General features: G+C 45.0%; 1 protein-coding gene across 3 annotated transcripts; it reads right to left on the bottom strand.

Annotated features, from left to right (window-relative positions):
* Positions 1-3,705: 3,705 nt before the first annotated feature.
* Positions 3,706-20,327, bottom strand: LOC144104572 (uncharacterized). 3 transcript variants are annotated; one of them, XM_077637670.1, is made up of 6 exons: positions 19,906-20,045; positions 17,901-18,070; positions 16,939-17,208; positions 15,046-15,205; positions 7,279-7,399; positions 3,706-5,519 (listed from the first exon to the last, which is right to left on the bottom strand). In XM_077637670.1, the coding sequence occupies exons 3-6, from the start codon at positions 16,942-16,944 to the stop codon at positions 5,099-5,101; spliced, it is 708 nt and encodes a 235-aa protein (XP_077493796.1). In that variant the 5' UTR covers positions 16,945-17,208; positions 17,901-18,070; positions 19,906-20,045; the 3' UTR covers positions 3,706-5,098. The 3 variants fall into 3 exon arrangements, with proteins under 3 accessions (XP_077493796.1, XP_077493797.1, XP_077493795.1); XM_077637671.1 differs by having other exon boundaries at positions 17,901-18,001; positions 19,906-20,023; XM_077637669.1 differs by lacking the exons at positions 16,939-17,208; positions 17,901-18,070 and having other exon boundaries at positions 19,906-20,327.
* Positions 20,328-20,903: the final 576 nt, after the last annotated feature.

Raw genomic sequence — 20,903 nt, 5'->3', positions numbered from 1 at the left:
TATTTCAATCCGTGAGTACTGTACATGTCGCAGTAGGGAAGCACAATGGCATTGGCACCACTCACACTTGAGAATAGGGCAGTAATTACTATCTGAGCCTAGCATGTAAAAAGCTCCTCTGCAATGGACTGGGTGCGTGTGTAAGGTCAACTGAAGTAGTGGGGCCTCTGATGAGTATATGTGAATAGCAGCACTAGCTTCTGTATCAGAAGCACTTCACTAAGCAACATACCTCTCTTGGGCATCTCAGCAAAGTCTAATATGTCCTGGAGAAAACTAACGCCCATTGATTTGTAAAGCAAGTGCTTTTAGTATGTTCCACAGTACAGGATGTCCTGTGTACATCAATTACTCAATTATTTGGTACATTTTGCAGTTCTGTCAAGTTCGAGCATTATATGTGCATTAGAAGGTTCTGTGCTGTTCCCAAAACATGTACGCATGTTTCAAGGCATTGCTAGATATGACTATTCCTGAAGTAAGTTTTCAGCACAACTCAAATGTTTGGTGAGGATATCATATACCCCTGTGACAATTTGAACTTTGCACCAATAACTTGATAATTAACAGTAATATGTATAGTGTTAACAATACTATATTAACAATATATAGTAAGTTGGTTGTTGATTGTGCAGGGAATCACGCTAAAATGAGTGAAAGATGCAAATCGCACGAATAGCTCTTTTCAGAGCAATAAAATGAGTGCGCATTTAGTCTCTATTACTATTCCTTCGTGTGTTTTCGTCTTTCACCTTTTAGACAGTTTAGCTGGTTTATCGAGGTTCACGCTGCATATGACATGTATGCTGTCAGGATCAAAAGTGGTGTGTCTACCACGCAAGCTTCAAGTAGACTGCAGGGTACCACCACGGCCATGCTTGGTGTAGAGGGTGAACCATACAAAAGGCTATCCGCCGTATCCATCCATCCATCCATCCATGCCACCACGCAGCGTTCGCTGCCGAGGCTGCGTAGGTGCGCTGCGCTTTTCACTACTGAAGCCCGTCTCTGAACGCTTTGAGAGCACTTTTTGCATAAAAACACTACTGGCTGCAGACAATCTAACCGGCCTGGCATTACCAGGAGAAAATCCTGGACTGAAACAGCGCTCGCCGAAGCGTTTGACAAGTACCACCAGGTCCAGTCTGCTAAATTTTTATTCGTTTATTCTTTGTGGTGAACCGCGGAAGGACTTAAGCAAAAATCATATTGACTGCCTAATGTTCAGCGAGGTACCCAACTTGAAATAAGCAACGAAAGTTGATGCCTTGGCCACATTACGTTATTGTGTTTGAACGATCGGGTATGGTCCGGACTCAATGTTGCTACATGGAAACTTCCGATCGAGATTTTATTCGACTAGGGGACAGTCGATTGCGATCCACACATCGCGATCGCGGGTGAAGGATATAGTATACACCTTCATGCTGAGTGAGCGCTCGGCTAGCTCTGTCCAGGTGGAAAGACCGAGTCACCGTGGCCCTCATTCTCAATGGCGAGCAGAACATCTAGCCCGGAATGGCATCGCATATAGGTAAAAGAAAAGCAGGTCACTCTCGCTCTTTCCCACCGCGGGTTCCGTCTTCAAAGATCGCATGCTACGATAAACACAAGCAGTTGGAATAGGTCTCACTATATTGATGTGTTTTATTTGAGAATCACAGCTTGCTTCATACAACTTATGCAGGTGTGCATGAGCTTGCGCTTCCCTTTGTAACAGAACAAAAGAAAGTGGTGATTGTACGATATTGATTCTTATTTACAAATCTGGGATACAGTAAAAACAGATCAAAAACAGAGCTTGTTGTAAGCACGTGCTTGCTTTGTTCTGTTCCGAGAAAATACAATGTAGCGACCACAAGGCTGCGCTCTGGCATCAAGCTTCCAAATGTTACCATTCTTTCTATATACAAAGTGGCAAAGTTGTTTTTCTCCGCTCCATAACGTGCGTAGGCTACAGAGCCAGCAGGTGCTCCAGATATTTTGGCCCAGGTTGCAGGGATACAAATTGAGTCCAACGGATGCTGATCTTCAACAGCAATACAACCCATCTTCTGCTGCGGGCATAAGTTCTCACTCGGCTCCTCTGTTGCTGCCGCCTCGTCGTAAACATCGTCAAGCATGCTTGACGGTCCATGGCATGATGCCTGCGCCGGCACAGCGCGTTTGCCCTTTAGCGGCAGGTTGGTCACACAGGTTCCTAACTTTTCTTTTCGATGTCTTCTTAGGCTGAAGGTATTTCGGATAGTTTTCGAATACTGCTGGCTCATATGACATCGGGCATGAGATGTGGTCTATCTGGCGAGCTCGTTGACGACACCGTTCACCGTCCCTTGATGTGGCAGTCTTCAAAATGTTTCTCGCAGACAACACACGCTGGAGTCAACTTGCAGTCCTGTCTTTTCATCAGCCGCTCCCACTCCGCAAGCCGTGTTGAGTCCGAGGACACACGGAACATGGAAGCCTTGCCCGGATTCGACTGGTAGCCACTCCGACAGAGCGGCACGAAACATGTTTTTTCCCGGCCTGGATGCTTCTACTTTACCATCATTAGTCGCTGTGGTTTTCCCTCAGGGGGGTGCTCACACATTCCCATACATGTGTATATGGTCGGAGAGGGAGGTGGAGGGGGGCTGTGCAATTACAATTTGGAGCTGCGCCAATGGTGCGACTGGCAAGTCAGTTTTGGGGAAGTGGAAAGGTGCCTAGCTGCCAATACGCCAATACATGACAGCTTCCCAAACAATGCTAACACGTCCTGAGTGCGACCACAGTATGCCCGTGTCAGGGTGTTCAGACATCCTCAGGTTGTCTCCAACTGTAACCCATTTGTTCATTCATTGCGCATACTCATGATGCCTTGAGGATCATGCTTAGGGATGTTTTCAGTACTACTTCCGGATGTGTATCAAGAGATTTTTTTTTCAAGGGAGTGCCGTACTTGAAGCTTATAAGAGAAGCTAACCAGAATAAGCAAAAAGAAGAGGCACAACATGGGTTTACCAGCGCGTACTCCCCTCCCCCTACAACCTCCTACCTAGGTAGGTGCCCCTAAGGTCAAAATGGAGTGAAAAGATGAGGAATGGTTATAAAACACTTATTTCAGTGAGATGGAATTGAAAAATATACAAAATATTCGTGAGCATTAGTTTTTACTTACATGTTTAACTTTGCAAGAGGAAGGCAGTCCATGCGCTGCTGAGGCATCAATGTAACAACATGCTTCCAAAGAAATTTCCGCCCTTTCTAAACCACAGAAAATATGGCACACCTGTCTTTTGTTAACTGAAAAAATAAATAAAAAGATTGCCTCAGAGTGGCCCGGCAAGTAGACAGTTCTTGGAACGCAGCATCACGGGTCCTCAGCTGCCAATATTGTCGCAAAAAATGCGTGGCCATAACACTGCATTGTAAACAATGACGGGGCAGTTCCAACAGAGCAAGGATATGGGGCACACTTGGCACCTCCTTAGATAATTGAGAAGGCAGCCCCCCCCCCGTGTGTGCATGCCTATGGCATCCGCAGATTCTCACAATCCTGCTAGCTTGACAATGCAAGGAATGGCAGATGAAAGGAGATAATCCCCTCCCTACCTCGTCATGCCACTCATGCTAGCAGACTTATGAGAATCGGCTAACGCTATTGGTTGGAAGGTTGTCCTTTGACAGGAAAAGCCGGTTTTTTTCTAGACTTGTATCAAACTATATACTATTCCAGTTCACTGCAACCATATCACAAGAAACGGCTATACAATGGGCTATGGATGCCTTTGTCTTGCCTTTGAATCACTTGTACACGTTTCTTAGCAGTCAGCACAAATTCTTCGCAGGAAACTGTGTGAAAATATTAAATTACCTATTGCAGAGATATCAGTCTTTAAATCTTGAAGTGGGCTGAAATTCATTTGACTAAAATCTGTTACTTTCGCACATCAAAACAGTGACCTTTAATGAAATGATTTTCTGCGTTAAACCACCCTTTATGCTTCCAATGTACACTGAGCTAGATTGTTCTCGGCCATTATATCCAACATTAGCTCTGTACACATTTCTTCTAATTCAAAAGAAAATTGACCCTTCCATGCTCCGAGCAGGTTTCTTGGAAGCCCTATACTGTGTAGACTGGTTACAGTCCTAAAGGAGCTCTGAAAGGGGCTCTGGTAAAGCTGCGGCATGCCTGGGATGTCAAAGCACGCCGATTTATGAATATTGTTCAGCAAGAATTTTTTTAATGCGCTTTGTAGAAGCTGAGTTATCTGTAGTCAAAATTTCAATTTTAGCGTTTTCGCACCTTTCCCTCTCCTCTTGTCACTTTTTGCACACTGGAAGGTTGGCGCTTCTCCGCCGGCCCCACCTCCAGGAGGGAGCCAGGCTTCCTGACCTGCTGCAGCTGCGTGGCTTATTGGCTGCAAACATGGTAGATGCCAGACGTCTGAAAGAATCTAACCACTGGCCAGCTCACGACTTGTATACGCAGGTGCGAGTGAAGGAGGAGGGTGTAAGCATAAAAATGTCGCTTGAAAGGGCTCGCCAACTTTCACGCATGATTGTGGGTCCTCTGCTGCGTGTAGAAATGTATTATTTGGCTGAAGTTTTCATGACAACACAATGTAGTGCTTGTGCGAGTTGATGCGCTCTCCTCGAAAGGTGCATCAGAGCCCCTTAAAGGTACGTAAAATGACATCTTGAGAATTTACAGCAAAAGCAAGCCATGCCACACACTGCAATATTCTTCCTTCGACACCACATTGAATCAACGCAGGTTGCTTAAGTAAATGAAAGAAGTTTTATTTGCTCTTTCAGTGGTTCTTGCTTGCAACCTTCTTCACGGACTTACTTTTGCTTCAGTGAAAAACTTAGAAACATGATTTCTTCACCAAAGAGGGACGTCATTTCTAGCCAAGCTCTCCACACCAGTGAGCTTCATGGTGGGTCCTCAACCCCAAGTTTCTGCAATGACTTTGTTGAAGTTGTATAGTTGCTGGAGATAACTGCAACCTAGGGTTCCTGGTCTTTCTCTTTTAAACATAGCGGTCCTGTACTTGATGCACTGCTTCACACCGCATTGCATATATAGTGTCTGTCCCTTGCACCTTCGTCACTGAATTACGATCCACATGATGTCTTCACCAAAGGAGTCATGCACCAGCCTCATGTGCCTTCTCAGATTGGTAAGCCTGGCTGAAATTCTGCCACAGTGAGGGCATTTTGGCACGTACCGGCGGCCGTGCATCACTCTCTCGTGGTGCCTGAGGTACCTGCCTTCTCTGAACGCCATGCCACACTGAGAGCAGGAGTGGGGTAGCACTTGACCGTTGTGCACTGTATTTCGGTGGAGAGTCAAGCGGGACAAGTCGCTGAAGTGCTGGCCGCAGATGGTGCACTCGAGTGACCCGTCCCCTTCATGGATTGCCATGTGGGCGGTAAGGTCACATGACTGCTTGAAGCCCTTCCCACAGTTCCTGCACACGAAGGACTGCTCTCCAGTGTGCGTCCTCTCGTGGAAGGTCACACAGGTCCTGGGTGTCGGATTGGGAGGGAAAGGACATTGGACGCACTTTTAGAGCACCATGACAGTGAAAGCACCATGACAAAAAGAAAAGAAAAAACTAAACATGTGAAGACATACGTCCCATGTATATTCGTTAGACATCCGTTAATGGTGCAGCGGAAGTCAGGGTAAGAGTACAAACCCCGAAGCAAGACAGACAGGAGTGTAGACCCTACTCATAACAGCATGCCATGTCACTACAGTGCTTCATCGGTAGATAGTTGTCGTCATACATCGGACATGTATACACTTGACGTTCATTTGATATACAGGTCTCTTCAATATAAAAGGGAAGAGAGTTTGAGTATTTAATTAATTATTAGCACATAATTATGTGTGACAGGTATACCTTTCCCTGTTTTCCAACTAGTTTTACTCTTTATGTATAAAATCCAAAAGCTATTTTTATCATGAGTAAAGATATAACCAAGAAATTCCTCTTTCCGAACAAAGTTATTGTTCCCTTTCAAATTGCAGAGACTTGTATGTCGGGTGCGAGTGCAAGGGTATGGACTACAAAGCAAAACAGGCAGGAGAGCAGACTCTGGTCATAACAGCGTGTCATTGCAGTGCTTCATTGGGTGAAGCTTCATAGCTTGTCCGATAGATGGCGCCATGATATACTCAAAGGTAGAGCACTCACACCTCCCTACGTGTGGCTCATCGCTGTGATTTATTTAGCAGCAGTGTCAAAAGATGGCACATCAACTAAATCATGTGTATACTTAGAAAGGAAACATCTTTTGCCGGAAGTCCGTTGTCTGAGCTTGTAACATGGAAGAGACTCTGGCACCCACTTAGGGTTGAAAATGAAATCCCAATGTTTTGGAATCAGCTTGGCCCCTTCTTCAGCGGCAACTAAATGAAAAGTATGCAACAGGCAGATGGCAGAGATCCCTGACCCTGAACGAGAAAAGGTGCCCAGGATATCTGCTGTCCTCGTGTTTGTGTCAACTGAGTTGCTTACTGGTATGACTAACGATGGAAGGAGAAAGATGTACTGGTGTATACTCGTGATGGCCGCTCACAAGAGACCGCACCTTTAGCCACAGCTGCAGCCACAACTTTCAACTATACATTGTACTATTGGTGAAGGGTGAAACCAAACATAAAGCAACTGTCCAAAACTAGATGTCATAGCAAGGACTCGGAGCAACCAAAATCACTGGGCTTTCCGCAACAGATAATAAAAAAAAGGGAGTTCTCTGTGTAGTGCTACAACAACATGTCATTTGGGGGCTTAAATTCACCAAGGTGGAAGCCTGGGCATGTTTGTGATTCGTGATGGAAATGCACAGCGCAAAGAAAGACGAGTACACAAGGAGGACACATGAAACACACGAGTGCTGACTTGCAACAGTTTATTTCGAACCTCGGACCAGTATATATAGCTGAAATAAACTGTTGAAAGTCAGCGCTCGTGTGTTCCATGTGCCTTCCTTGCGCCCTTGTATTTCTTTGCGCAGTAATTTCCATCGGCTGATCATTTATAAAGTGTCATACAACTATTGGTATCACTTTTTCGCCTCATGGAAAACAAAAAAGTAAATTGAGAGCTTTACACGACTGCACTTCTATTCTGTTGCAGCAGCCTTATAACACCCTTTCCCCACTGTAGAGTCAAAATCCTGTGGAACTTCTGTCTCAGAAACTTGATGACGTGGTGAGCAGCGTAATAATTGGCCTACTTTCTATCACTGGAAAATGAGCAATAGGTACAGCAGTACTTTCCCGGTGGCTCCTCAGGGTGCTCGTGCTGCCGACGTGTCTCGAAAAGGTCTTGCGTGGCGAACTTTTGGTCACATGTCTCAGACACGAAGTGCGGGACAAACCCAGTGCTGTTCACATCTGAGGGCATACAGAACAGACAACGAACAGCTTCTGAGGAAGGAATAATTTGAATAGCTTTAGGCACAGTGTCAGTCATCACAATCACATGACGACAGATTTGGTACTGGTTCTTTTTTCAACATTGTGTTTTTGCCTGTGCAAATTATCTAGACCATATATATATATATATGTACTAATAAGAACAACTCAGTGCCAGTTATGTGCACTTACTAGCAAATATATCATATCTACTTTTCTCAAAGCATAATTTCCAAAAGGCCCCAAAGGCCAAATAGGCTTCCATCAGGCCATTTCGAGCCAGAGACATCTGCAGAGTTTATGAACTCATGAATTTATAACATCCGTATTCCGCTGTTCCAATACCCACCATCAGTATTATACCCCTGCAGTTCTACCTTAATACACCCATATGAGAATGGGGCAGAATGTCACCCATTTAAAACTACATAGCAATATAACTTCTGAATATTTTTGTATTCACTGCTCGGAGTAGAAGAATGCAAGGTGTAAACAGTAATGTTCACTGTCTCGAAGTGACGCGTGGGATATAATGGATGCCATATCGAAAGGCTCTGGATTAACTTACATTGTACAGCCTACGGGCATCTTTGTATTTCGCCTCCATAAAAATATGGCTGCCGCAGCTGGGATAAAACCAATGGCCTTGAGATCAGTAGCCGAAAAGCCACTGAGCCAACAAGGTTGGTGACTTAAGTCAAATAACTTGGTTTTGTCTGGTTCATAAAACTTCACACGCATAATTAATGCTCAGAGCTTTGCACTGCTAACACACCCTTCACATCATCTTGAGTTAACCACAAGCAAAACGGCAAGTACTGCAACTAAGTCATTCGCACATTTTCCAATAAGTATTACTCAGGTATTACGCTGCAAAATCCTCCTTATAAGCTTGTTCGCCTTGAAAGGTTCCAAAGTGCACGCTGTTATAACCTTTCAAGGTGAATAAGATTATCAGGTGGACTTTGCGATCTAATATCCGAGTAATATTGGAAAAGATGGAAATAACTTAGTTGCAGTACTTTCCATGTTGCTTGTGGTTAATTCAACTGAAAAAGTCATTTGCATCTTTTCCAATGACTATTAATCAAGTCCACGCGGTTCAGTGGTTAATATGCTTGGCTGCTGACCCAAAAGACGCAGGTTCGATCCCAGGCCGCGACGGCCACATTTCAATGGAGACTAAATGCAGGAGGCTCGTGTACTGTGCAGTGCCAGTCCACATTAAAGAAAAGCAGGTGGCCGAAATTACCCGGAGCCCTTCTTTACGGCATCTTACTTAGCCTACGTCACTTTGGGACGTTAAACCTCATAAAAGCAGAACTATCACTCAAACATCACATTGCTAAATCCTCCTTATAAGCTTGTTCACACTGAAAGGGTTCAGGGTGCAAACAGTAAGTAACTGAAGCATGTGCAATTATATAAATAAGCCTTTCATGAAGTTACAGGTTATGTTTCCACACATTTTCTCACAAGTGCTCCAGAGAAAATTAGTAGTAGCTTCAGCTCTGAAAACAAGCATCTGTTGAAGGCATTTTGCGAGTTGTATTATGAACGCATTAACACTGGATTTAAGGACAACCACAACTCAGTCATCAATCTGTTTTGCCTGGGCCACTGTGTGTTTGCTGTCCTCCCTATAATGATGAACACACGTTAAGAATCTTCCAAATGTTCATGGAATGTCTTATCTTCTAGGCTATGGTAGTACGGACAGAGGCATGTGGAAGAAACAGAGTCAACAAGGATATTCTACGCACAGGCACAAGGGTTCCACACAGAAGTTATCAGAAAAACAAGCAAAGACGAAATAAACAGTAATATAACATGTCACAACAACACCACAATACATAATCTACCAGAGAAATAGAATAACATCAGTAAAAATATTGCCTGGCACAGTATTACAAACCAACAGTATTACATAATAAACTATAACAGAAAAATGAAGCATTCTTATTCCGCGGTTCAAGCTCTGAATGTAAGAAACTAAGACAGTGCAGTTAAGACAAAAAGGCAGGCAGCGAAAGTTTTTTCAAGACTTGTGATTTCCAGACATAAATAATAAGGAACCTTACAACCAAGCAAGAGAATATAGCGCAGAGCAGACAGGACACAAGAAGAAAGGAGCAACACGAGCGCTAACTCCCAACAAATTTTATTTCACACATGCAGCTGAAAGGATAAATGCTTCGGGAGAGACATGTGTAAGCACTCCCTCATCTTTTTATGTGATAAAGAACTCTCGTTCCTGGTGTATAAATGTGTTGCATGTGTGAAATAAAATTTGTTGGAAGTTAGCGCTCATGTTGTTCATTTCTTCTTGTGCCCTGTCTGCTCTGCGCTATATTCTCTTGCTTGATCATGCGCCAACGAGCCCAAAAAGCCACACTTTTGATCTTACTACCAAGACGGCTTGATGTTGTTGCTCGGCATAGGAGCTTCTGCACAGTTAGAGAAACTGGGAATTGCTGCAAAACATGCTAGCGTAGATAAAAACAACATAGAAATTATCGATGAAGACTGGATTTTTCAAAGACTCCGGTAGGTAGTCTGCACAAGCAGCCGTGGCCCCAGTGGAGAGATGCCGATGCTGTCACAACGAGGCTGGAGTGATTGTCTGAAATATCACAAGTACAACAACAGCTGCAGATAGATGAATTACAAAGAGCACATGCTGCATAATTTGAAAAAATGTTTGCTCTGACTACAAAAATTTCTTACTTAGGACGTAGTCACTTGAAATTCAGTTACAGAGCACTTAATAAACGCATGTCCATTTTAACCTTGCTTAGTGACAAAGTACAAGAGAAACCAAGCCGTATTAATTAATGTTCATTTGGTAGCAAAACTTATCCCACATTAAAAAAAACGGTCAATTCCTGCAAGTAATCAGTTTCAGACGAATAATCGCCACAGCTGTTTTTGTAACTCGAGCTTTTCCATGTGCAGCACAGGTACTGCGTTTGTTTTGAGTGGGGCGCTGGGAAAGTCTCAATGTCTTCCAATCACCAACGAAAAGAAAGGCTGACATGGCTCAACAATTTGCGAAATTTACTAGTCATCATCATCATCAGCTGCAGCCCGACTATGCCCACTGCAGGTCGAAGGCCTCTCCCATGTCTCTCCAATTAACCCTGTCCCTTGCCAGCTGCGTCCCCTCTATGCCTGCAAGCTTCTTAATCTCATCCGCCCACCTAACCTTCTGCCGCCCCCTGCTACGCTTGCCTTCTCTTGGAATCCACTCTGTTATCTTGCCTTCCCATTACATGCCCTGTCCAAGCCCATTTTTTCCTCTTGATTTTGACTAGGATGTCATTAAAACGCGTCGAAATTTACAAGTACTGTGGTACAATTCTGAACTCTCCATGGATACATTCTCATGCAATGCTCAAGGTCGTGCACAATTTTCCCAGCTTCCTACAGATGCTCTGCCTTCACGTCTCCTGGAATTAGCTGTGTGCATGGGAAACAACAAATGTAAAATAGTTCTGGTGCCATCAAGGCTATGAATACCAGTAGAGAGAGGAGACCTTTTGATACAGAAGGCAGTGCAGCCACTTACAGACAATTCAGGGGCCCCACTCTCTCAGTGACACCTATGGGTGCTTAGCGGTCTCACTTCCAGCAACCTTTTGAACCCATGCGAGTCACTGCAGAGGTAGGTGCTTATGAGATGCCAGGCTTGGACAGCAATTACTGATGTATTTTACAATGTCACTGGTGCCAATGCTTTTGTTGTCCATGCCTGCTGCGACACACACATCGCAACTTAGCACCACGTCTGATTGCAACGAACCGCACGAACGAAACGCCTAACATCACTACCGTGCGATCTTTGTCGAGGGCAAGTCCGTGACGATAGTATGCAGTGCATCCCCTGAATAGCAAAACACAAAGTGTTTACACAAGCGTTATAATGAAACACAGGAAAAAGAAAGCATCAGTGAGAGAAGCATGCTTTTACCACCGCATTATAGTTGACTGCAGTGCACAAGTAAAGGTTCCCATGAGCTACGGATGGCATTGTTGTTTTGGAATTTCAAAGTGCAATTAGTTATCTTTGCAATACTGCAATTCTTTACAAAAAACTGCATGAAAATTTAAATTAACAATTATAGATATGTCAGTCTTGAAAGCATAAAGCTAGTTGTAGATGAACTGACTAATATTTATTATTTTTGCAAGTAAAACGGCGACCTTTGAGAATGCAATCCTCAGCATTTCGAAACCTTTTATTCTCCTTGAATGTATACTGATCCGGAATTTTCTCAGTAACTCTAGCCAATATTACATCTGCACACTTTATCTTTAAATTAAAAGGAAAATGCACACTTTCATGCTCCAAGCATGATTCTTAAAAATCTTACTCCGGGTGGTCTAGGTATGGTCTCTAATCATCCATCATGCACTAGCATAATTCAAGGCCCCATGGTGACATATACCTGACATGCAAACCATGCTTAAAGTATGTCAAGTGGCAACACAGAATTCACAGCTAAGCAAACTGGTGCCAGACATTGTAATACATACCCTTCCTTCAAAGCCACACTGACTCAAAACAGGTCGTTCCAATAAATGCAATCAGTTTTATTTGCTCCTTTGGTACTTAAGTCTTGCTTGCGACCTTCTTCACGGACATATTTTTGCTCACATGAAAAACATCCAAATAACCTCTTTACTGAAGAAGGACACATTTTCTTGCCAACATCTTAAAGCCGCAAAGCTTCATCATGCACCTTGTACCTTGCATTCCCACTGTTGTGTTGTTGAAGAAGTTCTGTAGTTGCTCAAGATAACTGCTGCCTTCGGATTTTTTTTTCCTTTCATGTGTAGATATCCTGAAAATAATGCATCTAGCCTCCCATCAGACGTGTGCCGCGCCATCCTTGTGCCTTTGTCACTCGATGATGTCCTGCTCATTGTCCTCTCCTATGCATCCGTGAAGCTTGTGCATATGTCTTCTCAGGTCAGACAGCACGGTTGAGCTTCCGCCACACTGTGGGCCCAAGAGTGAGTTCTATTTGTTGTGCATCCTTGTCGCATGACGCCAGAGGTGGGTGATTTCTTTGAATCCCATGCCGCACTGAGAGCAGACATGTGGCCACTGCCCCGTGTGTTTCAGCAGGTGCTGCTTGAGGTCAGACGGTTGGCAGAACCCCCTATTGCAGTGGGGACACACATTTGAGGCTACGCTGTCATCCAAGTGGATCAGTTTGCGGTGACGCCCCAAGTTCGACGATTCGGTGAAACGCCGGCCACAGTCAGTGCACTTGTAAGGCTTGTCTCCCGTGTGGATCAACAAGTGGCGCCTAAGGGAATATGATTGTTTGAAGGCTTTCTTGCAGGTTTTGCACACAAAAGGCCGCTCTCCAGTGTGCGTCCTCTCGTGCAAGGTGACATGGGTCCTGGGTGCATGGATGAAAGGAGGAGGACAATGGGTACACACTGCAAGTGGTAGCATTAATGGTGCTGTGCAACAACAACAACAAAAAACAGCAGATATCTAAAGACATATGTCCGAAGCACCGTATTTACACGATTGTAAGTTGACTCCCCCCAAATCACATTTCCAAAAAATAAAAAAAAACTTCCGAAGTTGTTTAAGCTTGTCCTTGAATAGTTGAACACGATAGCATTATCCAGCGGCCGCCGCTTATCGCCAGCCGCTATCGGCTGCCACACACTGGCGTGCCCGTGGGCACACTCCAAAACGAAAATGTATTAGTCACTGGACTACTCGTCCACACTTGCGCCATCGTCCTCAGCAGCGCTGCCGTCGTGATCGCTGCTGCCGTTCTACAGCACGTCGTTCTAACGTCGTCGTCCAGCGAAATCCCGCATTTCGCAAAAATCCACATCACGACATCGTGTGGAACAGCTGAAAATTTTCGTTGCTGCAGCTGTTAAACCTGTATCACCCGTTGCAAACGTCAAACTTGCGTCCCGGTGTGCATCTGTTCGTTTCTTCAGCGTAAAACATAGCAGCCATATTGAATGTAGCGGTGAACGAGCGCCGGTCGCTTGCCGGACCTGGAGCATGAATGATGACTGATGAAGCACTACATTAAAAACTTGTGAAACGCGGCCGGCAGTAGTCAAATCTGTCAGTGGCGTCGGCCTTTCCGTCGGCCTTCGACACTCCCCAGCACCGCTGCCGTTCCGAGTGGGGGTGCTGGCTCGACTGGAACAGCGGCCCTTCCATCAACTATCAACATTCCTTTGAGCACCGAGCTCGCATTTGAAAGTTAAAAGAAAACTTGTTGGATGCTTGAGCTTCCTGTAGAATGCGATAGCATTATCGGGCCGCCGCCGCTTATCAGCAACCGCAGTCAGCAGCCATGTGTGGGAAGTGTGGGGTGCCAGTTTGCTGTTTATCGATAGCCGCTATCGGCCGCCACCCGCGCGCGCGGGGAGGGGATGCCAGTTCTGTGCATTGACATAGCAGCTGCTCAAGGCCAGCACCAAGAGCGATGCGACAGAGCCACACAGCAAAAATGCAACCACTCTGTAGCATGCCTGATATATAGTGCGATGTTTTCATTTCGATTGTAAGTTGATCCCCCCACTTCGGATTTTCAAATTTTAAAAATAGGTCGACTTACAATCGTGTAAATACGATATATCCATTTGTTACTCGTTAAAGGAACAATTCAAGTGTGCGAACCACACAGCAATACAGAGAGGAGAGCTGACTATAGCGCTTCACCGGCTTCATCGGGTGCAGCCTCCCAGTGTGTCTGATAGATGCAGCCATCAGGTAATCAAAAGAACAATGGAGCCTCTCTGGCATATCCTCGTTGTTGTATTTTGTTTAGCGGCAACGTCTACAGGTGGCAACCCGAGCAAACAAATGATGATGGTGATGGATTTTTATGACGCAAGAGCACCCTTTGGCTGCCCAGGCTGTGCAGCCAAGCACTGGCCAGGAGAAAGCTTTTACAGGTACCTAACGTCACTGGGGATCGAAACCCACATCTCCCACATGCACGGCGGATGCTCAGGCCATCAGGCCACCACTGCAGTGACCAAACAAATGTATATTTCAGCTAGGACATCGACCTGGTGTCCTTTCTCTTCATCTAACGTAGAGCTCCTGCCATGGTCACAACTGCGAGAGGGGAGGACGACTTAGCGCCGAGCCATGCTTGTGTGTTTACAGTGTCCGAAACGTAGCACACCTTCCGAGAGAAATCTAGCTTGCGTGAAATATTCCAAAATTTCAACTTTAGCTGAATTCACGAAATATTGCACTCATGAAAGATAACCTCTTTAGAGTACTTTTAATGACAGCTGCTATTACCAACTACGTCGTACCATTAGTGAGGTGCGAAATGCGCAGCGAGTGCCCAAAACAGGAGGTCACAGCAGGTAAGGATTGAGAGAAACCAAAATTCTATGGGCTGCACTGAGACGTCACTCTGGGAGGCTCAATTTAAAGAAGGAAAATGGGAACTGCATCATTATGTTGCAAAAAGATCATTATGTCGCAACAGCCTTGTAACAACAACGCCGCCACCAAGAAGAGTGAAAATTCAGAAAAAACCTACTTAACTGGGGAGGTGGGGAGATTAATGACTCAGAAACAAGTAAACGTGGCGAGAAGTAAACCCCTCACTTACTTGCTGTCGCTGGAGTACGGGCAGTAGGTGCAGCAGTACTTTCCCTGCGGTCCCAGGGTATGCTCGCGCTGCTGGTGCTCGTCCAGGAGGGTTTGTGTGGCGAACGCACCGTTGCACGTCTGGCAGCACAAGGGTGGGGTCGGCACATCACTGTCCACCTCTGCGGAGAAATGGGATAGAGGACAAAGGGTAAAGCATAGTTTTGCACAAGGTTCCAAAAACCACATAAGCTTTTATGCAGCCCATTAGAGCCTGAGTTCAGAACTTACTAGCATAACCATAGGCTGAAAAGGGAACAGCGCGAATACAGTACGAAGAGAGGAACGTACAACACAGGCGCCGACTTACAACTGATGTTTATTCGAAAGGTGCACATACATATAAATAGTCTCGCGGCAAGCTGTCAGCTGAGTCAACATTCATGGGCAGTGTAGAGGGCCGGATGAAAGCGATAAAATCTTCAAAGCTATAAAAGTTACAAAAGTTTTAACAAGAAACGATGCCTGTGGGAAGGGTGACACGAGAGAAAGCAAACAACAAGATGCAGGTGAAGGATGGAAAATGGGCATGCGGTAAGGTAAAAAAACGGGAACGTGGCTAACACTTGGTGTAAAATAGTTAAAAACTTAAAAAGCGAGGTAAAATCACTTGTCTAGATAGGCAGTCTCCTTAGACATCAGGTTGATGGATGGTCTGCACCTTTCGAATAAACATCAGTTGTAAGTCAGCGCCTGTGTCATACGTTCCTCTCTTCGTCCTGTGTTCGCGCTGTTCCCTTTTCAGCAACTAGCCCGCAACAACACCCTCGTAAATCATAGGCATGCACAGTTCTCTCCATAAGGGGAGGGCAATGCTCATGGTAGTGCTTGTTCACATCTTCTGCATCTCATGCCTCCCTAATGCCAATTAAGGGAGCCGCAGCCCCCTTTGCCCCCCCCCCTGCACACGCCTATGAGCTTTATCTGCACTGCAGTGCTTGAATATCCACCATCAGTTTCGCACCCCTGCAGATCTGCCCTAATACACCCATGTGGAAGTTGTCCAAAGTACAGCCACCCACATTTTATTCAGTCGAATCTATGCAGTAACGCACATTCTGGGTGTCTCTGTAATTTGCTGCTTCAAGCAAAATAACACTAGGTCATAAAAGCCTCCTTATAATCTTTCTCACCACAAATAACTGAAATATGTGCAAATATAACAGTAGGTCCTTCATTAAATAATACATTCCGTCTCCAAACATTTTCTCAAAACTACTTTCAAAAAAGAAGAATGTAGTGGCTTCAAATGTGGGAAGATGGATATGTATAAAGTGTTTTGCGAGTACTATTATGAGTGTATTAACAGGTGTGTTTAAGAACAGCCACAGGTTAATTTTTATTGCCTATTTCATGTGCGTCGATGTGCGTTTTATTTTATTTTCCTTCCGAAAATGCAGAACTGCAGAACACAGGCTGAGAATCTTTCACATATTCATGGAATGATTAGTCTTCTAGGCTGTGTCTGTATGAACAGAGACATAGAGTCAACAAGGACATTGCATAGAATACGCATAGGCAATGTGAATAGGCACTAGGACTGCACACTAAACTGATCAAAGAAACAGGCAAAGACAAAATGCACAACAGTATAAACTGTCACAGGAATAGAGCATTGCATAACCTGCCACAGAAATATAACAACATGGGTAAAAATACAGGTTGCAACAGTAATGCAAATGAAACAACGTATAATGTTCATAACAACTCAAAAAAGAAGAATGACACACTTGTATACTGGATCTCAGGCTTTGTATGCGAAAAATTAAGACAATGCATTCAAGGCAAAAGAGGCAGCCAAGGCAAGCTTTGGCAAGACTGGTGATTTCCAGATATAAATAACAAGGAACCTTACAACCATGGTGGCTTGATGTTGTTGCTTAGCATAGCAGCTTCTGCACGCTAAACTGAATTAAAATGTGAACTCCTCAGGGTCATCTTTCATAACACAAACTGCTGCAGCACAGTTAGAGAAACTGGCAATTGCTGTAAAACATGCGAACATAGATAAAAACAACGGAAATAATAGACTGGGCTGAAAAGACTCTAGTAGGCAGCCTGCACAAGCAGCCGTGGTCCCAGTGGAGAGATGCTGGAGCGGTCACAATGAGGCTGAAGTGGTTGTCTGAAATATCACAATTAACTGCAATTAGGCGAGTTGCAAAGAGCACATGCTGTATAATTTGGAAAATGTTTGCTTAGCCAATTACAAAACTTCTTGCCTAGGACACAGTCACTTGAAATGTTCATTTTAACCTTGCTTAGTGACAAAGTACCAAGGGAAACAAGGTGAACAACCAAGCCACACTACTTAATATTAATTTCTTACTTAGCTTTTGCTTCAAATAATCCCAAAACAAAGCTCATTTGGTAGTAAATAAACCATGCATCATACAAAAAGTGCCTTAATTCCTGCAAGTACTAATCAGTTTTAGACAAACAGTTGCCACAGGTGATTTTCTGTCCTGAGCTTTTCCATGAGCAGCACAGGTACACGTTCATTTTGAATGGGATGCTGGGAATGCATCAATGTCTTCCAATCACCAATATATAAGAAAGGCTGACAGAGCTCACTGACTCACAAAATTTACAAGTACTGTGGCATAAGTCTGACCTCTACATACATACATGCAAGTACTACTATTGATTGCCGTGTAATGCTCCACCTCATGCACAATCTTACCAGTATGCAGATGTCTTCATGCAGTGCGTGCAGGAGAAACACAAAAAATGTAAAATAGTTCAGGTACCATTAAGGCTATGAACATTGGCAAAAAGAGGAGAGCTTTTGATATGGAAGCCAGTGCAGCCACTTACAAACACATCAGGGGCGCTCCTCCCTCAGTGACAGTGACACCTATGGGTGCTCAGTGGCTTCACTTCCAGCAGCCTTTTAAACCATGCCACTGTAGAGGTGCCTGTGACGTGCCAGGTTCGGAGAGGAATTACTGCCTTATCCTCCGGCCGATGTCACTGGTGCCGATGCTCTGACATGCACATCATGCACACAATGAATGTCAGTACATTCTTATAGCTCCACACAGTTTTCGACACGAAGCATGATCTGCAGAACAAAGTTTTGGCAAGTCGCAAACATATGCCATATGCTGTCCTCTGACACAAACTAAATCAAACAGCATGATCAGAATTGTTGCATATATGTGGAACGAAAATTACCCCTTGATAAGAGTGAACACACCCGTTTGCTTGCTACTGCTGCTTTTGATGGTGTGTAGTTGAAGCTGTGGACCACACTTGCACAAAAACTAAAACCGAAGTGCCGAGCCACAGCGAATGCAGTTACAAATGACTAGCGAAGAAGATCGCTTTCCAAAAAGAGAATGGGCACTAAACGGCTATAGTCAGATACAACTTAGGTCTTCAGTGAAGCTCCGCCCACATTCAGGACCCCCCCCCCAAACATTATTCCTTCAAGACTAAAAAGTAGTGTGTTGACAGCTGTGGAAGCTTCTCTCTAACTAAATAAGAAGCTACTACAAGAAAAAAAATTATAAGCTCTAGAATTTTGATACTTGGCTTGTGTAATATAGTCAGACACTAAAAAGCTGATATCATGACTGTCGCAAGTGGCAAATGGTGTGATACAGGACGCCACGGACCCGGTGTCAATTACTGGCCTGTTTTTTTTTTTTAATTTGTATCCTAACATAAACATCCTTCAAGTGAGAAAAAGTTCTAGCAAGCTCCAGGTGCTGTAGCATAGCAGGCTTGCAATATTAATAAATGAAAATTGGTTTTTGGAGAAAGGAAATGGTGCAGTATCTGTCTCAGGTCTCTGTGGACACCTTAACTGCACTGTAAGAGAAGGGATAAGGGAGATTGAAAGAAGGTGCAGTAGTGGAGGGATCCGGAATAATTTCCACCACTTGGGGATCTTGAACCTGCACTTCGCACAGCACAGGGGCCCATTTTGCGTTTCACGTTTCCGTAATAAATCAGTTTTGAGAAAAGGAAAGGCGCAGTAACTGTCTCACTTTCGGTGGACACCTCAAACACAGCGCCGTGAGGAAGGGGAATAAAAGAAAGAAAGAAAGAGCTGCTTTCATGCACATCAAGATGCGCACTGACACTGCACAGCACATACGGATCGTCTGCATTTCGCGTTCATCGAAGCGCAGTCACCGTGGCGGGTACGGCTCGACGGCCGCTTCCGATTTTTAGTGCGGGCACTAGTCGCTACAGGTACGAACTGCGACAGCAAGTTCAACACAAGTTGTCGCTGGGCTGGTTGGTCAAGAACAGTCAGGCCGTAAAGCATTTTAGTGGAAATAAATACGACACACAAAGCAATGGAAACAGACGCGACAGGCACTGCAGCAGGTAACCTGCAAGAGCAGCCTTGCTCGGCGGGGTGCTGCTGGCCTCAGTTATCGCAGGGCCGTTTCACATGATGCGATTGTTGCCGCAGCGCAGTGCGATTTATGCCGCTGTGCGACAGAAATGCGTGTCGTTCTCGTCGCAGGGCCACTGCGACAGACTTTCAACAAGCTGGTCGCACTGTCGCAACGTCGGTGCGGTCGCAGTGACGGCCACAGTAGTCAGCCTCGTTGTCTGCTTTGGAAAGGCGAAAACGTATTACTGAACATAATAATACATCATGTCTCGATATCATTACCCATGATTACGAAATCAACGCCTGCCACGATGTTTGACATTTATTGCAGCCGAAGAATTTTCGGCCACTGAAAGGCCGCACCGACGCTAGGCCGCTAGGTCGCAACGACAGTGCGACCGGGCCGTTTTTTTTTTCATTCGCGTCGCACCATGCTACAATTTGTATGCAAAATGTAGACTCACATACCTGCAACGAGGCATCAATTCCATAAACGCACTTCACTTCGTGCGGCTTCTGCTTCACGTGCGATGTTTGCAAGCAGAGGCCTTGCACTGTCGCAGACGCAGGGGAGCAATCCTTCAGGCCATAGCAGATCAGGTGGCCGGCGTTGAGGACTTCTTCGCCTTCAATCAAGCACCGGATTCGTCTTTTCTCTTGTCCAATATGTTTCATTATGTCTCCTAGACACAATGGCCGAGTAAACGAAGGTGGCATGGTTGCTAGCGAGCGAAGAGCACAACAAAGAGACCGGCCGTACGCTGCGCTTGGACTAGACCCGCTATGCGGCCGCACGCACGGTAGGCCGCACGGATCATTTCTCCGGGAGCCATATTGGATTGCCTCGCGCGCCACCTATGGACCTCCTGCATGTTTGTAAACAAACGAGGTGGCGCTGCAGTCGCTAGCGAGCGGTATTCGACTAGAAGGGGATGAAGCAATAAAACACATAGGAACAAGGATGACGGAAAAATTTTCAGCAAAGCACGTGGTACATAGTTTATCGAAGGAGGATAGACCGGTTACAGCAATAGCTTCACTTGAGCAAGGAGAGTGGGAAAGGGCAGAGAAGAAGGTTCCTAGTGGCACATCAACAGGACCAGATGGGATCCCGATTATGTTGATAAAGAAGTTAGGACCAAAATCCAAGCAAACATTAATACAGGTAGTGAACAAAATGATAGTGGATGAGAAAGTCCCCGATGAATGGCGATTAAGTAGAATGAACATGATATATAAGGGAAAGGGGGACAAAGCAGACGTAAGTAACTATCGCCCCATAACAGTGACATCTGTGGTTTACAGGGTGGTGATGCAAATTATAAAGGATAGACTGCAGGCTTGGGTGGAGGACGAGGGGGTGTTAGGGGAACTACAGAATGGGTTCCGGAAACAAAGGAGGTTGGAGGACAATCTATTTTCGTTGACACAGTGTATAGAAATTGCGGAAAAGGAACATAGGCCCT

Source organism: Amblyomma americanum, chromosome 9, assembly GCF_052857255.1.
Source record: "Amblyomma americanum isolate KBUSLIRL-KWMA chromosome 9, ASM5285725v1, whole genome shotgun sequence".
NCBI lineage: Eukaryota > Metazoa > Arthropoda > Arachnida > Ixodida > Ixodidae > Amblyomma > Amblyomma americanum.
This window is presented reverse-complemented; position numbering and strand designations above follow the sequence as displayed.

Excerpts from the sequence above, each read along its gene's own strand:
- LOC144104572 (XM_077637669.1), bottom strand. The coding sequence starts at position 20,154 with ATGCCACCTTCGTTTACTCGGCCATTGTGTCTAGGAGACATAATGAAA. Across the intron at positions 15,206-19,905 it reads GAATTGATGCCTCGTTGCAG|AGGTGGACAGTGATGTGCCG; the intron begins GTATGTGAGTCT and ends ATTTCTCCGCAG. Across the intron at positions 7,400-15,045 it reads CCGTACTCCAGCGACAGCAA|ATGTGAACAGCACTGGGTTT; the intron begins GTAAGTGAGGGG and ends GTATGCCCTCAG.